The 23941-nt window shown below is 38.8% G+C and overlaps 1 protein-coding gene across 1 annotated transcript in view; it reads left to right on the forward strand.

Annotated features, from left to right (window-relative positions):
• CHST9 (carbohydrate (N-acetylgalactosamine 4-0) sulfotransferase 9) overlaps positions 1–23941 on the forward strand; it is an 87980-nt gene that overhangs the window by 49933 nt on the left and 14106 nt on the right. The window contains exon 2 of the mRNA XM_010006831.1: positions 21788–21825. Coding sequence (XP_010005133.1) covers positions 21788–21825 — 38 coding nt within the window. The remainder of the gene's footprint in view (positions 1–21787; positions 21826–23941) is intronic.

Consider the following 23941-nt stretch of genomic DNA (forward strand, 5'->3'; position numbering starts at 1 on the left):
AGCTGGCATTTTTTAACACGGTAACTGTTGTTTTTTTTCTGGCCCCATGTGACTGATCAGATCAAGTGTTACTACAACCACGCTTTTAGGTAAAAATCTATTCTTTATCACGTGAATATAAAATTATGTACGACTCTTTTTCCTCACATTACAAATCATGAAAATGTTGATTTGAAGAGATGATATAGAAGCTAGACCAGGTTTTTTAGGAAACTGGTATCTTCATGAGGATCTCTCTACGTTTTTCCTTCTTTTTTGTATACCTTGACAAAAGGTAACAGAAACAATGCAGAGCGACATTTCAGGAACTCATCAGCTGCAGCCCGGTCTACCTGATGGTGTGCTGGAATAACTTTCACATTATTTTATATAAAAAGGGCATAATTCGGTTGCTTGTTTGCCCAACAGTAATGAGCTGTGTGGGGCCAGACAGAAAATCTGCTGAGAGGAGTTGCATGATCTTCAGCAAGTAGCCAAAAGTGATTTCCAAGGGAAGAATGCAAGAAGAAAGCAGAAATTTGTTGTCCCTTCCCTCTCAGTTTCACTTAAGTAATACTATCAAGAGATTTCAAAGTAACTTAAAAAAATATATGTATTCATATATTTGCTTGCGTGTTGCAGGGTAAAGCATGGAGGAAAGCTGGTTTTGTTTCTGGGAATGGCACTGAAACATAGCAGGGCTTCAGGAAAGGCACAGGCAGCTCTGCCTACAAAGTGACTGTGCCTTGGGCTGTGGTTTAACGTGGGCATTATAGCATTATAGAGTCCAGTCTCACAAGTTGTGCCTCTATTTTACATGGGGTCCTCTATCTCTTGGTGTGGATTTTTATTTCAGAGGATGGATCTGTGTCTGAGGACAACCATTTGGAGCCCCAGTGAGTCACTAAACCAGACCAAGAATAAGGACATGCACTTTGTCCACACTTACCTCTGTGAACAAAATCAAATCAAATAGTATGTAGATTAACAGCGGACTCGGGTCAGAGCTTGTGATGTGTGCACCTCTGCTTTGTGAATATTAAGTCTGAAATGTAAAATACTAAATCTCAGCCACTCATTTTCATTGTAAGAAAACCTCATTCAAGGTCCTTTGTTTCCTTACATAAAGGCTGTCCAGATGAGGTAGGCATGTAGGGGCTGTGGAGGTGCTCAGCAGGGAGCTTCTGTAGTTAAAGCAGGTGAACACGTTGGTGGACACAGTCACCCCCATGCTGTCACCTGTCACCTCAGTACCATATACTGCAGGATACACTGCTGTTACTCTACTTTTTTCCTACAAGCAGTGGATTTTGCTCTGAGGACCTGACCTGACGTCCATCTGTGGTAGAATCTGTTCCTTATGCCTGTTTAAGAGCATTCCTATTTAAGGAATGACATTTTCAGGATACATGGGTAAAATGTAAATTGAAACTTTTTAATTGTTTTTCTGCCTGGCTTTGTATGGCATACTGGAAAAATATTTAAGAGATCTCTGTCTGCAAAGGTTTCTGTTTGAGTGGGCTACATTGCCTCTGTTTTAAAAAAGCATTTTTTAATTAAACCCCTGAGGCTGAAAGTGGCTAGTTCAAGGCACTGTGGGATTATAATCCAGAAACACAGAACTAATTTCCTTGTTTTACTTTTAAATTAGTGGGTTGTGGGGGGAGGGGGTTGGGTTTTGTTGGGTTTTTTTGTGGTGGTGGTTGTTTTTTTTTCCCTGTTAACTAAAATTGAAATGTTTCCATGATGAATAATGCCAGGAAGAATGAGCACACTTGAGTGGCTTTAGTGAATTGTCTGTGTTCTTGCTGCTTTGTGAACCTGTGCGTGGTGCTGGATTCCGAGACCTGTCACTTAATATATGCTGAAATGCATGATTTATTTATGATGTATTAATTTTAACTATCCTAGCTTTTTAGTTTTATGGGCAGGGTTTCTGTAGAGCTCTAAGATAATTTTAATATGTTCAGAATACATTTCCACAGACACTGAACTGCAGAGTCTTGTCTCATGAAAGTGGCATGTTTCTTGTCTACATTTATTAGCCTTAAGAAGGCATTGGATTTTTCTGTCATGATTGATAAAATACTAAAGAGCAGATTATTTCTTCCCCTGGGTAGACAGCGAGTCTGCGTTTGTCAGTTCTAACCAATATTAGCAAATGTTGCATATGAACAAAGGGAGAGCAATGCAAGTGCTCTGCTAAAACTTGGGAACAGGTACGAATTATAAAACTGTACCTTTTTTTGACAGTAATTTGAAAGTTCAAATTGCAATTCAGAGCATCTCAGTAGTGGTGCCTGTTGTTTTTAAGGAACCAAAATTTCCTTAGGAGATTTTAACTTCCTTTAGTGCATTTTTATGTCGTCTGCATTTAAACAATCTGCCTCTTTTGCCAGATCTTTTTGTTTTATGAGCTGTTCTTCATATTCAGTAAGAATTTGCTTACTGAAGAGCTGTATTTGAAGCCTGCAATTTAATGTTCCAGAGGAATACAGAAGTACTTTTGACTAAAACCCCAGATTTACAAAAACTTGTGAGCACACAGGCGAACTGCTTTTCTAGCTAGCATCTTTGATTATAATAGTGCAAATACAGTGAGTGCAGCAAACAAAATTAATGTGGTAGGGTTATTACTTCATTAGTTAAACTGGAAAATGTAATTCACGCTCATTAAGTGTGGAGACAAAAAATACATTTTCACTGAAATGACATCCTGTTTAAAAAAAAAAAGTTATAGCAGACAGCAATATTACTTAAATTAGTTGTTGGTGGTCTTTTAAAAAATTACCCAGAGCTGTTTTACAAACTGAAAGTAATTATCAGTGTGAGATTCTCCAAAGCCAAGGACAGCATTTGAAAAAATTGGAGAACTGCTGTTTACAGAAGAGCAATGAGCAGTTTTGAAGTGGCATCCACTTCATAGATCATAGACCTTCAGTGTGTGTGTGTGGCATGTATGTATAAATATACACACGCAAGCAGAGTTTTCTTGTGTTATAAGAGTTTGTAAATCTTCATCTTTCACCTTAATGAGCAGCAGTACAAAGGAAAGACAAGGGTGTTTTTTCTGAGACTTCTTTGATTTCCCAAATTAAAAATGTTTGGAGGACACCAAAAAAAAAGGATTTTTGCTTTTGGAGGCGTTTCTGTTTTCTGAGCTCATTTGTAAGTGAAACTTCTCTAAGTACATTTTTTCCACTTAGGCCTTTGGAGAAGACAACTGAGCAGATAAAGCTACATACCTTTTGGACATATTTGTTCCAGCTTGTGGGTATCCTGGTCTGGGGAAGAAATGACTGATTTGAGGTGACCTTCAGTGTGGGGTGAGGGATTTGTAGCACAAGGCAAGGGCTGTAGGGCTGTCCCAGAGTTAATTCCCTCTTCTACTTTTGCAGCTTCACCTGTCAGAGGCAGACAGCTCTTGGAAGCAACAGAGGTTGCTACTAAGACACTCCCAACAAAGGAAGGACATTAACATGTTGGAGCAGGTTCAGAGGAGGGCCATGAAGACGATCAAAGGGCTGGAGCACCTCTCCTGTGAAGGCAGGATGAGAGGGTTGGGGTTCTTCAGACTGAAAAAGAGAAGGCTCCAGTGAGACCTTATAGTGGCCTTCCAGTACCTGAAGGGGCTACAGGAAAGCTGGGGAGGAGCTTTTTACAAAGACTTGTAGAGGTTGGGCAAGGGGGAATGGCTTTAAACTGAAAGACATTTTGATTAGAAATTAGGAAGAAATTCTTTCCTGTGAGGGTGGTGAGACAGTGGAAGAGGTTGCCCAGGGAAGTTGTGCGTGCCTCCTCCCTGGAAGTGTTGAAAGCCAGGCTGGATGTAGCTTGGTCTAGTGGGAGGTGTCCCTCCCCATGCAGAGGTGATTGGAACTAGATGATCTTTGAGGTCCTTTCCAACCCAAACCATTCTATGATTTGAAATGTATCATTTCATTGGGTGTTGTGAAATTTAAACAACTCACCACAGAGCTGACTATACAATTCTCTTGAGTTACTGGAATATTCACATTGACTTTGATGATATCTATGCAGGAGCAGAGTGAAGCACTTGGGAGTAATGTTTCAATAAAAAAGGCTAATTTGAGGCTAACACAGTTTTCTGTTTTGTTTTGGTTTGTTGTTGTGAGGTCTTTTTTGTGTTTCTTGGTTTGTTTTTTGTTTGTTTTTGAGAGAGAGGTTTTGGTTGGCTATTTGGCTTCATTTTCTTTAAACAAACAACAAAGATGTTTGAGATACTGAGAACTAAAATTCGTCAGGCTTGGAAGTGGCTGTGAAAGTTATTTGGAGTTGCACTTTGTCACTAGGGGGCACTTAGTCACACAAAATTAGCCCTGTTTGGGCTGGGGTTGTTCTGTAAAAACGTCTTTGAAATATCTTCTAAATTATTATTATTATTATTATTATTATTATTATTATTATTATTATTATTATTATTATTATTATTATTATTTTAATTCATTCAGAATTATGCATGTATAGCTGTAAATACCTGCAAACACATAAGAGTTTTGGGGTAAAGATCTTCAGTGAAACGTTTCCTCAGGGACAGGAGATAAAGCTGAAAGGCTAAGAAGAGGCTACAGTGTACAGGATGTAGCACAAAAAACACTCAGGCTAAAAATACACTAAATGGCTGCTCAATTATTATTAATTTAATTAATAAAACCTGAAGTGGAACAAATGCTCATATATAACAGTGGGGGGGAAATAATCACAAACACAGATGCATTTCTGGACTATTAAAAAACCTATCTGCTATATTTTTTTTAAATGGAAAAAAATCCTCTTGTTAAAAACAAACATAAACAGAGCCTTAATTTAACCATACCAGTCATGAAGCACCTAAGATACAGGCTGGAGTGTGCTTTTTATAAAAGGGTTTTAAATATTTGGCACTTCATTCTGCGTGCCATCTAGATTCATTATACTCCAGTGGTTTGTTTCGCTGGACCCCACCGTACCCCAGTGATCTGTTGAGGGGATGCTTAAGGTTTGCTGACAACCTGGCCACACACAGGCATATTGGCAGCTCCTGGTACAACTGTAAGGCTTTGTGCTGAGAAATAATATATTTTACCTACTGGCTGCATGCCTGTGAGAATTTGCCTTGGGACCCCCTTTCACTGTTACCCCTCTGATGGATAAACACTGTGGGCTGGAGAGCGAGCCAAGGGGTGTCCCAGGGAGGTGGGGTTTGGTGTTGGGTTTTTCATTTTTCTGGCTGTTACTGCCAATCACAGAGAGTAAAGAAGCCACTTGAGGACTGTGTCCTCCAGGCCAACTTAATGCTGAGGCATGCAGAATGCAAGTATTAGCTTACACATACTTTCAGCCAGCGTGGCACGCGGTCGTAGTGCGCCTGTTTGTCAGCGCTGCCCTGAGCTTCTGACCAAAGCTTTGCCATAGAAGGCCTTGGTCTAGTGTTATTGTGTTTGTTTTGGCTGCTATGGACTGTCTGGCAGGTTAGTTAGCAAATTAATCAGCTACAGTGAGTAGGTGGAGCCAGGGGGGAATATTCCAGGTGTGAACCTGAGTGAGTCTGGGAGTGGGAAGGGATAATAACTCTCAGGCCACTGCTGAGAGAGCTTGGAATGAAGCAGCAGCAGCAGTGGCAAGGACCTAATGTGCTAAAAGCTTATGGGTTGTTTTCTTTTTTACACTGAATTGCCTCAAATTAAGGCTTTGTTGGAAGAGTATTAAAACCAGTTTAAAAAACACAGGTTCAAGTAGCTAATTATCTAAGTGAGCATTTACATTCCCTGTATCTCCTGCCTCACCTGGAAGGGGTGCTATTGCGGTGCGTTTTGGAAGACCCTCAGGAGGATAATGAAATTGTAACATAGATTGCCATGATTTCCCGTATCTTTTCTGTTTTAGAGCAGTTGCTTGTGATTAATGGACATGCATACCCACAGCTACAGCATTGCCTTTGCCTGTGTGCATTTGAGGTCAGATCTGGCTCTCTGAGTGCCTTTCTTCATGGCTTCTGTCCCTCGACATGGGTAATACTTTCCATTCTGTAGCTCAGAGGGAAGCAGCATTAAAGTCTAGAGGTTAGTGCATATGTGTACCTCTAATGAAAAACAAGAGAATAGATTTCCTGTCTATTCTCTGTAGCTAAGGATTTTCAAACAATTCTTTTGGATGATATTAGAATTAAAAATGCAAGTCAGTGGATTATAGGAGTGTCATTTAATTCAGACTATTCAGATAAACTTTTTCTGAGTCCCCATTCATGGTTCTGGTTATCTGCTACAACTTAAGAGGAACTTTGTTCTTTATGGTACAGTGTTACCTGTGCAGACATCAGGGTTTGCCCTTCTGTAGCATGTGCCCAGTACTCAGATGGCCTGTGTAAGTGTTTCAGTGCACAGATCATGTTACAGGACAAAGATTTACAAGTTTAATTTTTTTTTTTTTTTTTTTTTCTCTTTGTCATGAACTTCACTGCAGTGTCACTCCCACCACATTTCCTGGAAAGATAATGTGGACATCTGCATTCACTGTCCCACTTAATGTTGTCAAGGCAAATTTAAAATTAGATTTTATGAAAACAGAATAGAATTATGCAAGAAATAAATATCTGCACACTTCATAATGGCATTCCCTGATGTAGTTTGCAACCTTGAGGGGAATAACACTCCTTACTCTTGTAACTGAAAAGCAATAGATTAGAAATTAGTTATAATCAGAGTGAGTTTGACCAGAACTGAGAATTTTTAAAATTTAAAAGTGAAGTATTCTCTGTATTTTTGGAGCTTATACATTTTAAGTGAAGCAGGTAGAGGGCAGCAGGTGCTAACATTCAGGATAACTTCTCCATTGTACCAGTGCTCCGCAAGGCACTTGTCTGGTCTTCAGCCCTGATTGTAGGTAACCTGAATTTACATCGAGGAGCACTGACACAATCCATCAACACAACTCAGCAGTCGGGGTTGTAGTCTCCTAAAAGTGGGCCTCCCAATAGTTTCAGTGCACAATTCTTGTTAAAGAACAAAGATTTACAAGTTTATTTTTTTTTTTTTTTTTTTTTCTCTTTGTCATGAACTTCACTGCAGTGTCACTCCCACCACATTTCCTGGAAAGATAATGTGGACATCTGCATTCACTGTCCCACTTAATGTTGTCAAGGCAAATTTAAAATTAGATTTTATGAAAACAGAATAGAATTATGCAAGAAATAAATATCTGCACACTTCATAATGGCATTCCCTGATGTAGTTTGCAACCTTGAGGGGAATAACACTCCTTACTCTTGTAACTGAAAAGCAATAGATTAGAAATTAGTTATAATCAGAGTGAGTTTGACCAGAACTGAGAATTTTTAAAATTTAAAAGTGAAGTATTCTCTGTATTTTTGGAGCTTATACATTTTAAGTGAAGCAGGTAGAGGGCAGCAGGTGCTAACATTCAGGATAACTTCTCCATTGTACCAGTGCTCCGCAAGGCACTTGTCTGGTCTTCAGCCCTGATTGTAGGTAACCTGAATTTACATCGAGGAGCACTGACACAATCCATCAACACAACTCAGCAGTCGGGGTTGTAGTCTCCTAAAAGTGGGCCTCCCAATAGGTCCTAAGAATCAGCTATGGAAATACTGCAGGTAGAGACTTGCGGGTTCTCCATGCAGAGGGACATTAAAGCTGACAGACGATTTTGCCTAATGCAACTGAGATAGTCAGTATTTTCTGCAGATTTTGTTTTTTAAATTGAAAAAAAAAATAATAAATGAAGTGATAAGCATTATTTGTCCTGAAAGCAAATACATAGAATAAGAGATTCATTTCCTCCTCTAGGAGAAAAACCCTAAGAAGACTACTATGCGAACAAAACTTAATTCAAATATAATTCTATTTCAACAATGCAGTATTTTTAGAAATAGTGCTTAAGAGTTCATTTTAATAGTTGTTGGACTATTTATATTATTTAAATTAATATGCTTTATGGACAAAAGTCCAGACACCTCAGTTCTCCAAAAAGGCTTGTTCGTTTTTCTCTAGCGATTTTTGTGTGGTGCCGTGGGTGCCAAACCAGAAAACCAGCAAACTGACAGGTGGTAAAAAATTCCTGTAATACAGCCTAAATACTTGACATTTCCAGCCTGTGGCATGGAAGAATGTTCTGGCATTAGCACGTGGTTTAGGATACTGCAAGTCAATCCCCTGCTCTCAGTATGCTTTCTAGGTAACTTTAGGAGTCACTGAGGTCTTTGTGTTTATTTTTCATTGCACACAGCCTAATACTTTTAATAATCAGTAAGTCTGTTCTTTCTTTTCCTTGGAATTTTGTCTGAGTGCTGGTTGGTCTCCTGTGGTTATAGGCATGTATATCAGCTCAGCAGGTCAAAATCATCCTGTGTGAGGACACCACAGTAGGTAGGGCATCCCCCCCAGAGCCAGGACATCACTATGCCCCTTGGGCAAAGGAGGGAAAATGCCCCTCCCGTGTTTAAGGTCTCCCACATGTGCTCAAAAAACAGAACCACAGAACAGAAAAGAGTGTTGCTCTGAGACTTCAGTTTAGAAAGAACAAAAAGCAGAGGAAACACTTAATTTGTGACTCCTGGAGGAGCTTGGGTATAAAAAGGCTGCTTCACTGCTCAGCCCTGCCAGGGTTTAGGGGTCATTGTCATGACCAGAAGAGAACTTTTACGCCTTCAGAAAGTCTGAGTGATGGAAAAAAGCAAAATAAATGTTTTACATGCCCAGTGGTCAGAATTGAGTGTGGTTTCACTGGCTGGCTGGTGTACCTCCACTGTTCAGAACAGTGCAAATTAAGGGACATAGCTTTTCTCTTGCCAGCCTGCCACCAGTGGGCCATGTCAGTAAGCTGTGGTGGACCTACTTATTGAGCATGTCCATGACTCTTATGTATTTTAAACTGAGGCCTTTTTTTTAGTGTCTTGTTTTATTGCACATTGCAACAGCGATACTGGATCAGGTCAGAGCTCTGTCTGGCTCAGTATCCTAGCAGCAAAGTGAAACCTCCTTCTCCAGCAGTTTGTGTTTCAGGGACTTCCCGTGCCAGAGGTAGTTTCTGTTTGCTTATCAGCCCCCAAAGGACTTCCCATCTCGCAGCTTGTTCAGTTGTCCCCTGAATCCATGTAAAGTTTTAGCAGCCGTAACATCCCCTGGCAAAGAGTTCCTGAGTTTCCTTTCCCACTTGCATGGAGAGCTGCTTCCTCATGTTTGTTTTGAACCTGCCATCTGCCTGCTTCATCTGATGCCCCCAGCCTTGTGATAGAACAGGCAACAAACAGTCACTTTTGATTCACCCCTTCCATGTCACTTACAATTTTACAGAACTCTCCTCTGGATCGTTGCTCTGCCAGGTTTAGTAGCTGTTGCTCCTTGTAAGCCAGTCCATACTTCCAGTCTACCATCTTACCCTAATTTGTTCTTCTCCAGTTCTGCACATCAGTGGAAGAATTAGAATTGCATGTAATCTATAAAATGCATGTGGCTGTATATATATAGAAACACAGTAGTTTATTTTTGGTTTTTTTTCTCTAGTCTTCAATTTGCTTTCTCTAACTTGTGAGCACAGAGATGATGTTTATGTAGTTTTACCACTCCAATATCTCATTCCTGAGTAGCAATGAGCTCAGAACTCAATTCAGAGTCCACCACTTCTAAGTTTAAATAAAAAAGTTTTCCCCTGAAATCTTCCTAGCATCACTTTGCATAAATTGTACTTCACATGTCATTGTATCACCAACTTAGTCATGTAAAAAGTTCTTTAGCCTCCATCATTCCTACCTCAAATAAATTAAGATCATCAGCAACTGTTGTCATCTCTCTGTTTGGTACATTTCTTGGATGATTTTTTGAACATGTTGAAGAGCATAGGTCCTCAAAATGAAGGAGCAGGACTCTGCTGGTGACAAAGACATGTGGACAATGTGACTGAGTAATAATGATAAAAAATTTAGTTCCATGCAATTCAAGTCCTGAAAGAAAAAAGCAGGCAGTTCAGAGACTTGTTACTGCTGCTTATCTGAATTATTCAGTCATTTGTGACAAATCTTGGTATGCAGGTACTGGTGGTTTTGTAGCAGCTGGGCAGATAAGGGCTCTGAGGATATGGATTTACAGCAGGTTTATGCTGACCTACATGTGAACTTCCCCAGCAGGGGAATTCTCCTTGCCCCCACTGTTGTTCTCAGGCACACATCTCCGCCTGCACAGTTGATGCAGCTGAGCTGGTATAGAATCATACAATCACAGAATGGTTTGGGTTGGAAGGAACCTTCATGTAGTTTCAACCCCCCTGCCATGGACAGGGACACCTTCCACTAGACCAGGTTGCTCAAAGCACCATCCAACCTGGCCTTGAACACTTCCAGAGAGTGAGTATCCACAGCTTCTCTGGGCAGCCTGTTCCAGAGTCTCACCAGCTTCTCAATGAATAATTTATTCCCAATGTATAACCTTAATCTACCTTCTTTCAGTTTAAAAATGCTACCCCTCATTCTACCACTACATGCCCTTGTAAAAAGTCCCTCCCCAGCTTTCCTGTAGGCCCTTCAGCTATAAGGTCTCCCCAAAGCCTTCTCTTCTCCAGGCTGAACAAACTCAACTTTCTGTTCAGAGAGTGTCTTGACCCCACAATGCAGCTGCGCCAGTGCTAGCCCAAGGGAGAAGAGAAGCATGTCACTACAGCCCCAGCAAGTGCTGGGCTGTCTGTTTATGCCAGGTATTGAGCAGCCTAATCCAATCATGAAACCAAACCCTAAGAAAAGCTGTGTGTCTGTAGCTTGTCTGAAATGGTATTTTTAACTAAGATGATTTGGGTGTTGAGCATGAGTGGGTAGTTGCATGATGCTCTTTGTTTTTCAGCAATGAAATAGGAGTCCATGTTGCATTAATACAATTGGTGTATAGTCTTCTCAGAAATAAGAATTATAACTTGAGGGATTTCTTTATGTGTCTGTGTGGCTTTCTCTTGTGATCTGTAAGCCTAGTTTCCTTTATTCCAGTGGGTTTGTTACTATGTCTAAGTTAAGTTTGGTGCTATACACTAGCAACCAGTAGTGTTTAATTTTTTTCTGTGATGTTAGGAGCTAGTTACCTGTAATCCAAGGGACAAAAAGTATTGTTGAAAATAAGGACTTTACTGGTATGTTCACATGAACAAAAGAAATCTGAAACTCTGAGCGGTTTGCACCTCTACTACCCAGAGTCTCTGGCTGTACATCTAATTAACCATCCATTTAATTATGAGGGCCCCAGTGTGTTTACACCCTGCCAGCAGCATCAAGATGTAAAATTAACTTTTCTGAAGATTTGCTTCTCATACTCGCAATAATTAGACCTAGTCCTTATATTGTAAACAGTCCAAAGTACACAAATCACTTTAATTATAGCAATAGGTCAATATGTTAGTGATGCCCAAAAGTTGTGTGGGGAGTGCTCAATTATAATGTTTTCCTTTTTACATCTCTCAGAAGGCAGGAAATTCAGTCCATCAAATTGTTTTGGTTTTTTCTCTTCACTAATTAGTTAAGTAATAGCAATTGGTGTGGCTTTACTCCAAAATTCTTTCTAATATGAAGAGAATTTTTCCACATTTTCTTGGTGTTTCTTTTCATATTCTTTAATTAGATGTAATATAAAGAATTATGTTCATTATAAATAAATACTAATACTCTGCTAAATAAAATATGTATTTTCCCCTTAATCTGTGGAAATATGTGAAGACTTTGTCTTGGAGTTAGCAAGAAGCCAATAACAAGGTGTGTTTTTTTTAATAATCAAATACAATATTTACTGTGTTCTCCTGTCAGAATAAAAGAGAAATGTCTCTTTTCCCAAGTGTTCAATTCAGTAAAAAATATTAATTTACATGTGAATAAAGGCACCATGTTATGACTATGTCACTTAGTACTTGCTGAAGGTAACTTGGTCAGTAATTCACAAGCTGATTCATGTCAGGCACACAGGTTTATTTTTTAATGCCTGAAAAAGATTACAGTTTACTGGGGAAGAATAAACAACGTGTTTTTTTTCAGTCATTAAAAAAATATTTTTAATCACTTGGTGCTAAGGACTGTTTCAGAGTTCCTTTTTTACCATTGCAGAAGACATATTAATCTTACCCTCATCACTTACCATCAACATTACCAGTATTAATACACATCCATGGCTTACAAACTGGGACTGAGTAGACTTGTGCCTTAAATAAGTCTGCTAATCATGAACATGGCTGCAGTTTCATCTGTAAATTCTGCCTCCCCTTGCAATGCCTGGCATGGCACATCCCATGGGAAGACAGCTTAGCTTTTTGTCTGAAGGCTACTAGGTAAATAGTAGTTGTGTGCTATATGGTCACTTTCTTCTCGTAGGTCTCCATCAAATTGCACCTGCATGTTTTATGGATGCTAATTGTAATGAGGTACCAGCTTTTGGTATGTACATATAGTCCTTTGCAAGCAGCAGCAGTTTATTTTGTGGGCAGAAAAGGCTTGTGTGTACAAAACTTGCAGGTGTGGCTTTAAAGCCCGTATGACAATTTACCATCTGGGCATGGAAAGGGTGCGCTCTACCTGAGAACCTCTACTTAGACTGCCTGAGTGATGAAACTGATACAGTGCATCATTTATGCTTCTGCTCTTGGGGTACCTTGCAGTTCCTGGCTACCACCCTACTGCTGTTATTTTCAGTCTCTGTTCAATTAAAAAGAAATATTTAACCATGTTTTCAGTGATACATGTCAGTTCTGTTCTCATGATGATTTCTGCAGCTGAACTTGCTTCATCACCTCTGCTGCTGTCTGCTTTTGAGCACTACCAATGTGCAAGTTGGCATAGCTTGGGTTGCATGCAGAGGGAGGCACAATGGGCATTTCTAAAGTAAGCAAAAGGCTCGTGCCCAAGGAGAGCGTGGGGCTATTTGTGAGCCTTGGATCATCGGGGTGTTTCACCTGTGGGAAAGGAGGCAGATGCAAGTAGCCACAGTATATGCAGTATACACTCAGTGATTGCTTGGCCAGCAGAATTTAGTGGTGGGGCAGATGGCAAGCTTGAGCTGCAGGTTTGTCTTTACAGACATAAAGCATACAAGATTTATTTTTTTTTATTTTTTTTTTTTTTCCAAAGCTTAGATGTCCTCTCATGTAGTGGTGGTGAATCCTTTACAGACTGGCCTTCAGAATTGATTTGGGGTTTTTGGGGAGGTAGTCTCATAAGATCTTGATTAAATAACTACTGTCAGTTTTCTCTTATATTCATTTTCTTTTACTTCTATCCATAAATTACTGCTTTTTTTTTTTTTTCCTAGTCAACTGCTTTCTGAGTATGGAGAGTACAGTTTGAATTTTCTGATGTTTAAACAACACTTTCAGAGAACATGGCTAAAATGCTTTTTTATATCTATTTAAAATTTTTTTGTTGTTGAGGATTGCTTGTGCATCATTACAGGCTCTTGTAAGGACAACCTTAAAATATCACCCATTTAGTACTGTTTTAAAAACAACAACAAAGGGCAACACAATCAAACAGTACTACAGTTGGGTATTCAGAAAGTCTGATAGAGATGTTTAATAGGGCTATAAGCTATCTTTACCTGAAAACCTTGTTTCTTTGTAACAATAAAACCCAATTGTTCCTTGTCCTTTCTTAGAGTGGAGAAGCAGTGGGAAAAGAGGTTTTATGGTGCTCTAGAAATAAAAAAAAATTACTCAAATCACAATAAGCAGATAATTACCCTTATTTGGTAATAAAACCTCCTTTGGTAACATTTCAGTAATGTATTCACCAATGACAAACATAAAAACTGTATTCTCTAATAATTCTCATTCTCAAATTGGATATTTGCTACTTGGATTAAATACTCTTGTCACACTATCCAAATTTAGTTGAGATCTGAATCTCTTGCAGTGGTTGAGCTTCCCACCTTCCGTCTTTCTCCCCAGTTTCTTTTGAGTAGCACAAACCTGAACCCATGTGCATCTTGTATTCATACTATGTTCTCAGTCATGGATGACCTTTTAGAAACGACTTACAATAACTACAGCTGAATTCAAGCACAAGAGTTGGTTGCAAAAGGTCATATTCTAGTTATACAAAACACAGATAAATTTGTAGTCCCTGAAGCAAATGATTGCTGCAGGTTTTTGTTTTGTATCTGGCCGATCTTAATTCAGAGCCATGCATTAGAAAAGGTTATGTTCTAGTTTTGTTTTCCTTTGCTTTTTTCCTCCTAGTTTTTTTTCATTATAAAATCACCCTGTTTTGAGATTTATTTGTTTTGTTTTGTTTCCCAGGTGTTAAAGTTCTATTTCAAGAGACTCCTATTTAACGTTTTCCTATTCTGCTCTGTTCTTTAGTAGTGGATTAATTTCACATTCCCCTGCATGTAATCTTCTTTGCAAACTTGAGTAATGTCTTCCTAGATGTGTCACGTTCTCATTGGAGAATATTTTACTTCCAAATAATTTCAGAGAAGTTATTTGAGGCAGGTGTGTTAAGAGCATGCCTTAGAGTGGCACATTAGACCTTAACAAAGAAACATGGCAGATTCAAACAAATACAGTTTATTTATGTAGGCATAACTCAGTAAATTGAAAGAATATTTGCTCTCATCACCACCGGTCACTTCCTGGCCTTATGTTATATAGTCAATTCATCTCCTTTTTATTTCTGAAATACAGAAACTGTAGACTAAGGCTTCCCATGGAGACTTTGCTGTGGGACTCTTCTTTGTAATTAGTGCCAAGAAGCTGGATTTTTCCACCCGTTTGGGCTTGCTGTGTGCTCATCTTGCACACCCTTGCTTCTGATTCACACCAGAGAAGCTTTGCAGCTCAGCTGTTTGTGGTGCAGTTGTCCTAGCAGGTGAGTCAAAATAAGTTTCTGTGGGCATAACCCTCTAGGAGCTTGTGTGCTGCTTCCCATCAGTACTGGCACCTTCATCTTCATTTGCCATTTCCAGGGTATTCTAATTAAGATTATAGGGGGGTAATGCACTTCAGGGCTGGGTATCAACTCATCTTCACTGCAAGTGCAAAACCAAAAACTTTCCTTCTTTAGAATAAGCCAGATTGGATGGTCATGACTCCATGCGGCTTTCCCTCAACATGGTTAATCTCACTGCAAATTTCCATTGCAGTCACATTCCTCATCTGGGTGGGGGAAACCGTATGTTCTCATTAGGGACAGAAACCAAGTAGGAACCCAAACCAAAGCCAAACTATTGCAATGTTTCAGCTCTACTGTGAGTGCAGTGCAAAGCTCCAGCTGCCCAAGACCGTAACACGATCTGTTAAAGAGAGAGCTGTATGTCCAAAGCTTTATTTCTGCAGGGAGTTTGAGTATGTAGATTCAAGCAGTAGTTGCTCTCTGTGGTCTTTTCCATCATGACAGCTCTTACCATGCTGTTCTTAGAGTAAATGCCAAATAGTTTTCCCTCAGTGGAAAAAAACTCAGAGTCAACCATCCCTCATTTAATACATACTGAGAACCTGGATATAGGAAACTGCAATGGACCAGCTGATGGGTGGCAACAACTTCTTTTGTGTCAAAGCCCAGAAAACCTGTTTTGTGGAAGATAACTGCATAAGCAATTGAGCTTGACACTAGAGCGTAGTTAAAAAGGCATTTTAACAGATTTTGTGACCTATCCTCTAGACAACCATAATATAAAGCACCATACATAACTAAAAACATGAAAGTGGAGGCTGGTGGTCCATGTGATTTCAAATGAAAAAGCAATGGCCCATGCAGTGTGAGAACCGAGGCAGTTTCTACCTTAGGATTTTGATCACATTGCAATAGAGTTTGAAGAAAATATATCTGCTAAGCAGAATTAAATGATTTTGGCCTGCCTAATTGCAGATGAGTAGCAAACCACAATTTGCTCCATTTAGTTCCTGAAGAGGGAAGGAATCTGAAAAAGTCATGAAGTAGTTTGTTGAAAGGAAGAAGCCTTTCAAAGCAGTTGCATAGTGAGCTACAAAACAAAATTGAAAGAAGCTATTCTTGCTGTTTGATACAGGATGAATGCCAAGTAGGCACTGAAATTATACACAGTGTTCAGCTAGAAACCATCCAAACCATGATGTCAATATTGTATTGATGTTACAACCAAATATGCTGTCTGGCATGTTTCCATTCTCTCCAATCTTCTATCCTTTAAGGAAAAAGGTGACAAATTTTTGCTTTCCCTTTTCCCAGATATATAAAGCACAACCTTTCAGAAGAAAACTGACAAACTAGCCTGCCTACTCATTCTGGCAATTCTGTCTCATTTGAAAATATTTATCAATGTTGTTGAGGCAGATGGCAGGTAAAACTTCAAATTTTTAATTAATTTCAATTCTAACATCTCCTTTGTGTATTTACCTCTACACAGTGTTAGTCAATGCAGGTTTTGGTCCGGGAATGGATTTGAGTTGCACCCCCACCTCCTTTTTACACACAGTAGAATTAATGAATGAGGGGCCCTGAGTCTTATTAAGACTAATGTTTCTTTGTCGGTCAAATTTCTATTTTCCATTTGGAGTTTCTTCTTGTTATGACTGTATTAGGTAGAAACTGAATGGTGTATGTTAATCAACACAAGACATTTGGCTACTAGAGCTTTCATAAATGTTTAGTTTCCCAGGGTTCTTTGAACCTCCCAGGGTACAGTCATGCATCCTTATTAGAGACTGACAATTAAAGGTCTGTTTTCATATCAAAAGTAATCACAAAAAATTAGCTAGGGAGACCTTGGAATGCTGTGAGAGTTTCAGTGGTTTGAGATGGCCAACTTTCCTTCATTTGCTTCAATCAGTATCAACTTGGGTTTCTTTTTATGTTTCCTACTGCCAGGACAACTTATGATTTGGCTGTGTGACAACTGAGAAGGATTATGCAATACCGTGAAGATGTGATTAATACATTTTAGGGCACTGTAATCATATTCAGTTTCATAATTATCACAGAGGTACAAAAGTAAGCTAAACTAGGTTTTGAAGGCAGTGCTATAAATGAGCAGTTTTAGTTTTCTGAATTCCTTGTTAGAAGGAGGAGGAAATGCTAGGCACATCTGCAGGAGCTGTGCTGCTTACAGATCTCAGAGGTTCTGTGGATAATTTATAGGAAATATATGGTTCTGTCCTAAATATTTTAGTCTTTGTGTGTCAAGTCACAGGCTTTCACAGAAGATAATCTGTTAGTGTCATACCTTCTCCTTTATAAGTCTGAAAAACAAATGTGAGTTTTTCTTCCTCAGGCCCTAGTGCCATGGGAAATTGTTGCAGAAGTTTTTTAATGAATGACTGCTTTGGTTTCCTTTCACTTTTCAGAATCTGCTCTGGTAGATTAGGAAACCAGTAGTGAAAGTGGGGTGGATCATAACTGAATAGATTGTTAATGTGTTTATTTAGGTCTAAATAATAAAAGTGCAAGCCAAAGCTATTAGTGTTTCTTGTCACAAACTGGAAAAACAAAATTAAACTGATACTAGAATATCAGATTCCCTCTTCAAAACTGATTTCTTAAGAGTGCCACTCCCACTTGCAGTTAAGTGATTATGACTCTATCACACTACACAGGTTGTTTCAGGGCAAGGGTAAAAGGTCCCTTTTGCCCATAGGGATTCTCCCCACTTTTCTCAGTCTTCTTGGAAACCCTCAGATACTTGAGAATAGGTAAACAGAGCCAGAATTTCAGTTCATCCCTTGCTTTGTTGCCATGCCACAAATATTAGTAGGTTTATTTGAAGACTTAAGGATTTGTTTAGGGTTTTTTTTTATTTCAAATGCTTCATTTTATTGGTGTTGAATATACTTGCTGAAAGTATCAATTGGGATTTGATTTTTGGAAAGAAAAAAAAAATCCTTTGTTGCTAGGACTTGCAGCAGTCACGTCACATAAATTGGCAGATCTGTGTATTTAAGGGATTTTACACTCTAATTAAATGCACAAGTAGTCTTTTGCCTTTTGAAATGAAACCTGTGTTTTCTTCTGCTACATACTTAGGGAACAAACATGCTGTCAGAGTCTTTAATGTATCCAACAGCATCAAGCTGTTATTTGTTCTTTTGGAGTGTACTCGTATTTCCAATCTGAATCTTTTGTACCTGGTGATCTTAATTATATTTGAGCTGGAAATAGTTTAACATTAAAAGGAATTACAGCAGATTAGTTTGTAAACCTGCACAAATATCACATTCCTTTGTATGGAGGTAAGCAGGGCATAGTGTGCATAAATACATGTTGGCCTCTGTGTAGGTTATGTGCACAAGGCTGAGGAATCAGTGTTATTGTTCCTCATGACAGCATCAATTATGGCATGCTCTGGTGTCTTGCAGTAGTTGCTGCATTAGAAAAATGCCTTATTGCTCCCAGTAAGGTAGTCTTCCTTATCATCCTAAGAAAAGATGAGCAAAAAAATTTGAAAAACCCAACTTGCCCTGGAAACAGGAATTAGTATACTAACTACTGTATGAAAATACAGATAAATCTTTTAAAGAAAGTTTGCTGTATTTTGTTTTTCTAAAAGGATGAATGGCCCAAGAAGGCCATTCATCTCAACCATCCAACCGCTCATTACGTTTTTTGCAACTGGAGAGACAAACGAAAAACACTAAAAAGTGATTGAGAGAGGTCTGTTTCTCTAGTCCTGATGCAAAAACATTGTTGGAATCCAGTTGCACCTCAGAGTGGCAGGAGAGTAGAGCCTCGGCAAATAAGAGTCATAGGAAGCACTGATAAATATATCTTTTGACTCAAAGTATCAGTGAAGTGTAGTTGTGTATGATTAATGTCTTCTGATACACTTGTTTTTCAGGGCTGGTCAGATGGTACTATTGAGCCCATCTAGGAACAGTTTGTCAGATGACAGGTAGAAAAAAGAAGTTTCAGAAGAAATAGAGAAGAGCAAGCCATTCACATGCAGTCTGAGTTGCAGAAGATGTGTCTCTTGGACTACACCAGCTACCTGCTGAGCAGCTTCCACATAAGATTTCCAGATAGCAGTAAATTTCCTAGTTAGTTTGATGTTCATGTTTCTGTTTATCTTGTGTGAGTTGCTACTTCATTGTAGTGGCTCTGGCAAAAACTGACATAAATTTTGAATTTGGCCTGTGTATGTCTACCAGTAATGAAACTTGTGGCAAGTCTCAAGAATTACCTGCCTTTCATGAGACTAATGCAGGTGTTGCCTGTGTGATTGGCTGACAGTTCTGTTTTTATTGCTGTCCCATTGCCTCACGTCCTTTGAATTTGGGGTGTTCTCTCTAGTTAAGCTTCTTGAATCCCTCTATGGAATACTAATTGTCACCACAAGTCATTACCAGACACCTAAACAGAAATACTCTTTTTGAAATGCAGGGTGCCAGAAATAAGACATCAGTGAGTAGTCATTGTAAGAGAAATCTGGGGATTAAAAAAAAAAAAAAAAAAAAAAAGCAGGACCAGCAAAACTGGCTACTTTCAATGCCAAAAGCCTTCTACTGCTCTGTTGTTAGCCATCAGCTGGGAATTGAATGCCGTCTCAGCACGGTGGATATTGTTCATGTTTTTTCACTGTTTTTGTAGCTTTTGTCCTTAAACGAAAGTACAGCATGCACCAGGACTTCACAGGCTTCTCATAAAACAGTACCAATGTATTTCCACCCTAATGTGCAGTATCTGTGTTATTACAGACCTTGGTCTCTTCTGGGCACAACTGCTGAGTGTGTCAAATTCACATAGTTGTCTGTGATGAGGAAGAGGATCATCTAGCAAATAAATGGAAAACACTGTATTCAATTTGCTAGTGACCTTGAATTTGATCTCTTTTCAGTTCTTAACAGCCTAGTACATCTCTGTCCTGTTTAACCCTGTCCTGTTTAACCCAAGCCATCATTACTGTTATATCATACCGACACTTCTGCAACTGCCTTTTCCTTGATACTGTAGCATTTACATTAACAAAAGAACGAACTACAAGTGAACAAGGGAAGAACTACCATAAATTCACCTTCACCTTTTCCTCAGCAGTAACGGCCACAAAGGTCTTTCCCAGTCTTTCTGTTCATTTTTTATATTTGTCTGAGGTAGAAACCACAAGTTTGATTGATAATGCAATTTGCATCTCGAGGCAGCACTGGAAATACAATGGCATGAAAGGCTACTCTGGAGGAGCACACTTTTCCCCCGGGGCTGACTTTAGAAACTCATTGATGTCACTTCCTTCCTCAGTCAGCAAGTGAATTTTCACTAATTCTCAAGACCAGCTGTCCATGCTGTCAACAGAAAGTTATTAAAATTCCTTTAAAGTGAATCAAAATAGCCTAAAAACAAATGTACTGGGAAACAGGAAAGCATCAGTATTCAAAGTCCACAAACCTTTGAGCAAAATAGTGTTGATCTAAACCAGAGATTTCAAACACTCTGCTTTCCTACCAACTTGTATATCATTAGAGAATGCTAAAAACACAGACTCCTTTAATCTTCTATTACCAACAATCTATTTGGTTAAAATACTAGTTACAAGAATAAATTCTGTTGCTGCCAAAGATGAGCTCGGTGAACAAGGGAATGCATTTTGAGAAGTCTCCCCTAAATGATAGTTCGTTGGGGTTGTTTTAGCCAAAAAAGCAAAAATTTTTCATATTTAGCAAATAAAAGCACAAGTATGCAGGAAATAATTATCATAACAGACAATCTTACAATATAGCCTACAGTGATTATCTGAATTGTCTATAATGCTTTCATTGAGGAGTATTCTCAGGGATGAGTAGAGAAAATAATTTTCCTTTATTTAATAGAGTCTTTATACTGTATTTTAACACTTAAAATATTTTCACCTCATTTTAAAAATTTCTATCTTGTGCCACACATACCAATACAAAAAAAATTATGTTGAAATGGAGTATCATTTGCAGTGCTGGAGATGGCAGCCACCCTTGCTAGGCAGGCTACACTGGCAGTTCATAGTGATACTGATGGATTGTAAACAGTGTCCTATCATTATTACTTAAAAAAACCCCTCTGGGTACATGTAGCCTAGCTGGATAGGTAAGTGTGAAATTCCTGACTTTCCCCAATACATGTGGATGGTCTCCAGTAGCAAAGGGAGGGTAATTGATACCAGCTGCCCTTTTGACAACTAGTGCATGGGAACAGTAAATGAGGCAAAATTACTGTCCCTTTTGATCTAAAAGGTAAGAATGGGTTTGAGGGGTCATTGTTGCTAGGATCCCAGACGGCTGTAGAAGAGCAGTGTTCTGTCAACCTTTGATCACATCTTCAGGAGCACGCTGAAGGACACTGCAGAAGAGGGCCAGAATAAGGAAGCAAGACCATAATTCAACTTGCCACTTAGTGCATATTATCAGGATAGAATTTCTCCCTTGAGCCAGCTGGTATCTAACCTCAGTCTTGACACAGGCATGTAATTTTATTTTAGGGTAATGGCAGAAGCTGCTTTACTTCTCCAATGGTCAAATTCTGAGCTCTGGATGCTACTAGTCTCTCAGGGTCATACACATGCAGCACTACAGATCATTAAGGTGCTGCACAGCATATATTTGAAACTTGCTGTCTTCACTTTGAATGTTGTAACTTCCTGTAGGGTTCCTGTAGGGTTCCAGATTAGCAAGGCTGGGTACATATCTCAATCTTCTTTTTATCACATCTTGATCAAGACAGGCTTGTGTTTCTTTTGTGGATTTCCATTTTGAAATGGCATTTGTACATGTTAAATTCTGTTTCTTTATTTTAAGGTTTGATTATTTTTTTACTGACTTCACTGGAGTTTTTTTTGTCCTGTATGTACATTATCATATTCATTAAAATATATACAGACTAATTATTTTCTTTCTATTTCAGAGGTTGGAGAGAAATTGCAACAACAGATAATTAATCAGGTATTTTGACACTTTCGTACTTTTTTCTTGTTTCATTTTTTATGTAGAATAGTTGTAGCCATTAAAGGGGAGAACTTTACAGGACAGACTAATATTAACCATATAGGTGTATGCAGGACTACGTATCAGACAACTGCCTGGCTCTGCAGTGTGTTGAATTCACAAGATGAGACATAATTTTGATTTAAGCCTAAGATTTGCCATTTAAGCAATTTAATTAATCTACTTCTCAATGTGCTGATGGTGATAAAGCCTAGAGGTAATTTGTTCATTGATATCATATTTTCTAGCACAGAATTATGTCATTTGTGGGTTTTTTTAAATATATATTTCTCCTCTTTGTTAATATTCCATTTATAAAAACAGAAAGCTGTCAATATGAAATATGTGCAAAGCACACGTAAGCAGTGTCTTTCAAGGCTATTTACATTTTCATTTCTGCCATGAATTTTCATTAAGGCTTCACAAAACCGTGATGTTGCTTGTGGAGGTGTTGTCTACCTTGTCTTTGTTACTATATCAGCTAGGAGTAATTATTTAGGAAAAAAAAACCACCTTTATATATTGCAATTTAGCATTTCAGCATAGGAAAAGGATAGAGGAACTATACTGAAAAAATATTTCCCCTGAGCAGAAAGAGGAGAAAACCCAGGGTTTGCTTTCCTAAATTATATGCTCCTCTGGATTGAAAGGAACTGACTTGTACAGAAGCTTTGTGCTGCTCCTCATTCTTGGATTCTTGTCCTCTTACTGAATGCTGTTATCCAGGTGGCATATAAATGGGTATCTGGATTGTTCATGAGATTTATTTTGAAGAGTAACTTAAAAAGCAGCCATTCAAATATTAGTATTCCAGCATTTACCCATCCTTAAGTACTCTTCCCTCCAAGCTGTAAAGTGAGACTTTGACATCATTACCTCACTGTTAGCTGTGAACTGTTCTTCTAGATGGAGAACTAACCCACCAGGTGACTGACCACCTAAGGCAGCTGGGTTTGGGTCTGACAGCACAGCACAATGTCACTGAGCCTCTTCCAGGGGCCCAAGCTGGCACCACTCCTGACTAAGCCAGAATGGGTACAACCTTCCCATTCTCTTGAGAAATTGACAGATGAACATACTTAGCCCAGAGTATGGCATGACATAATCAAAGGAGAATCTTCACTTTTTCTAAATAAGTATGGAAATGTTTTGAAACTTAATGGAATTTCTGTGCTTTGACTGAGAGTTTATATCCTAAAACAAGTCTAATTAACGTTTATTAACTAAACAGCATTTTAAAATCAGCTTGAAATGTCTTGCAAAACCACTTTTGGGAACCCTTAGTGGCCAGAAGGGGGGGCAGTTGTCTTTTTAAAACACAACTTGAGGCTACTTGAAAGGGTTGTGAATGGCTGATTGGAGACCTAATTGTGCACGCTTTCCGTGTGACAAAATCAGCTCTGTGGATGACATTGCCCTTTTCTGAGGAAGAGTGTATGGTGATAAAAAGGACATTTGTCGCAGTTGCAAAAGGTGGATTAGGTGTCATACTTTGTGTTTCCAGTCTTGATTTTTTTCCTGCCTTGCCCACCTCTAATTGCTCACCTGTTCTGCCTCTCTGCAGATAAATATCCAATTTTGCAGGAAAATTGCATTGTATTGATGTGCAGAGGGTATATCTAAATAAAGCTGTAAAAACTTGATTTGGGGACATATGGTAAGCATTCACTTTTAAATGGATACTAGTGAAGTTGGGGATGTCCCATGCCATACAAACTTCCTTTGGAATTTGAAGAAGTGGAAGAATATTTCAAATTAGAAATACATTTTATTTTCAATTCTATAATTTAGGGCAGAATTGCAAAGGCACTGCATCTTGGATTTTTAGTAATATTACTTCAATAAAAAGATTTGAACTGGAGTTGATCCTAATAGAATATTTCCTACAGATGGATTCTGTTTCTTTCCAATACTGAACTTGAAATTTTATATGCAGGTTAAGATACTTAACCTGGCTTAAGATCCTGTAGTCCCCTTTAAGGCAGTGTAACAACACCAAGGGAAACTGGCTGCCAGAAATTTAAGTGAGGGGAAAGTGCCGAAGATGAATGATGTTACAGCTTGACGGGAGCAG

This window comes from Chaetura pelagica, unplaced genomic scaffold, assembly GCF_000747805.2.
Source record: "Chaetura pelagica isolate M959 unplaced genomic scaffold, ChaPel_1.0 scaffold109, whole genome shotgun sequence".
NCBI lineage: Eukaryota > Metazoa > Chordata > Aves > Apodiformes > Apodidae > Chaetura > Chaetura pelagica.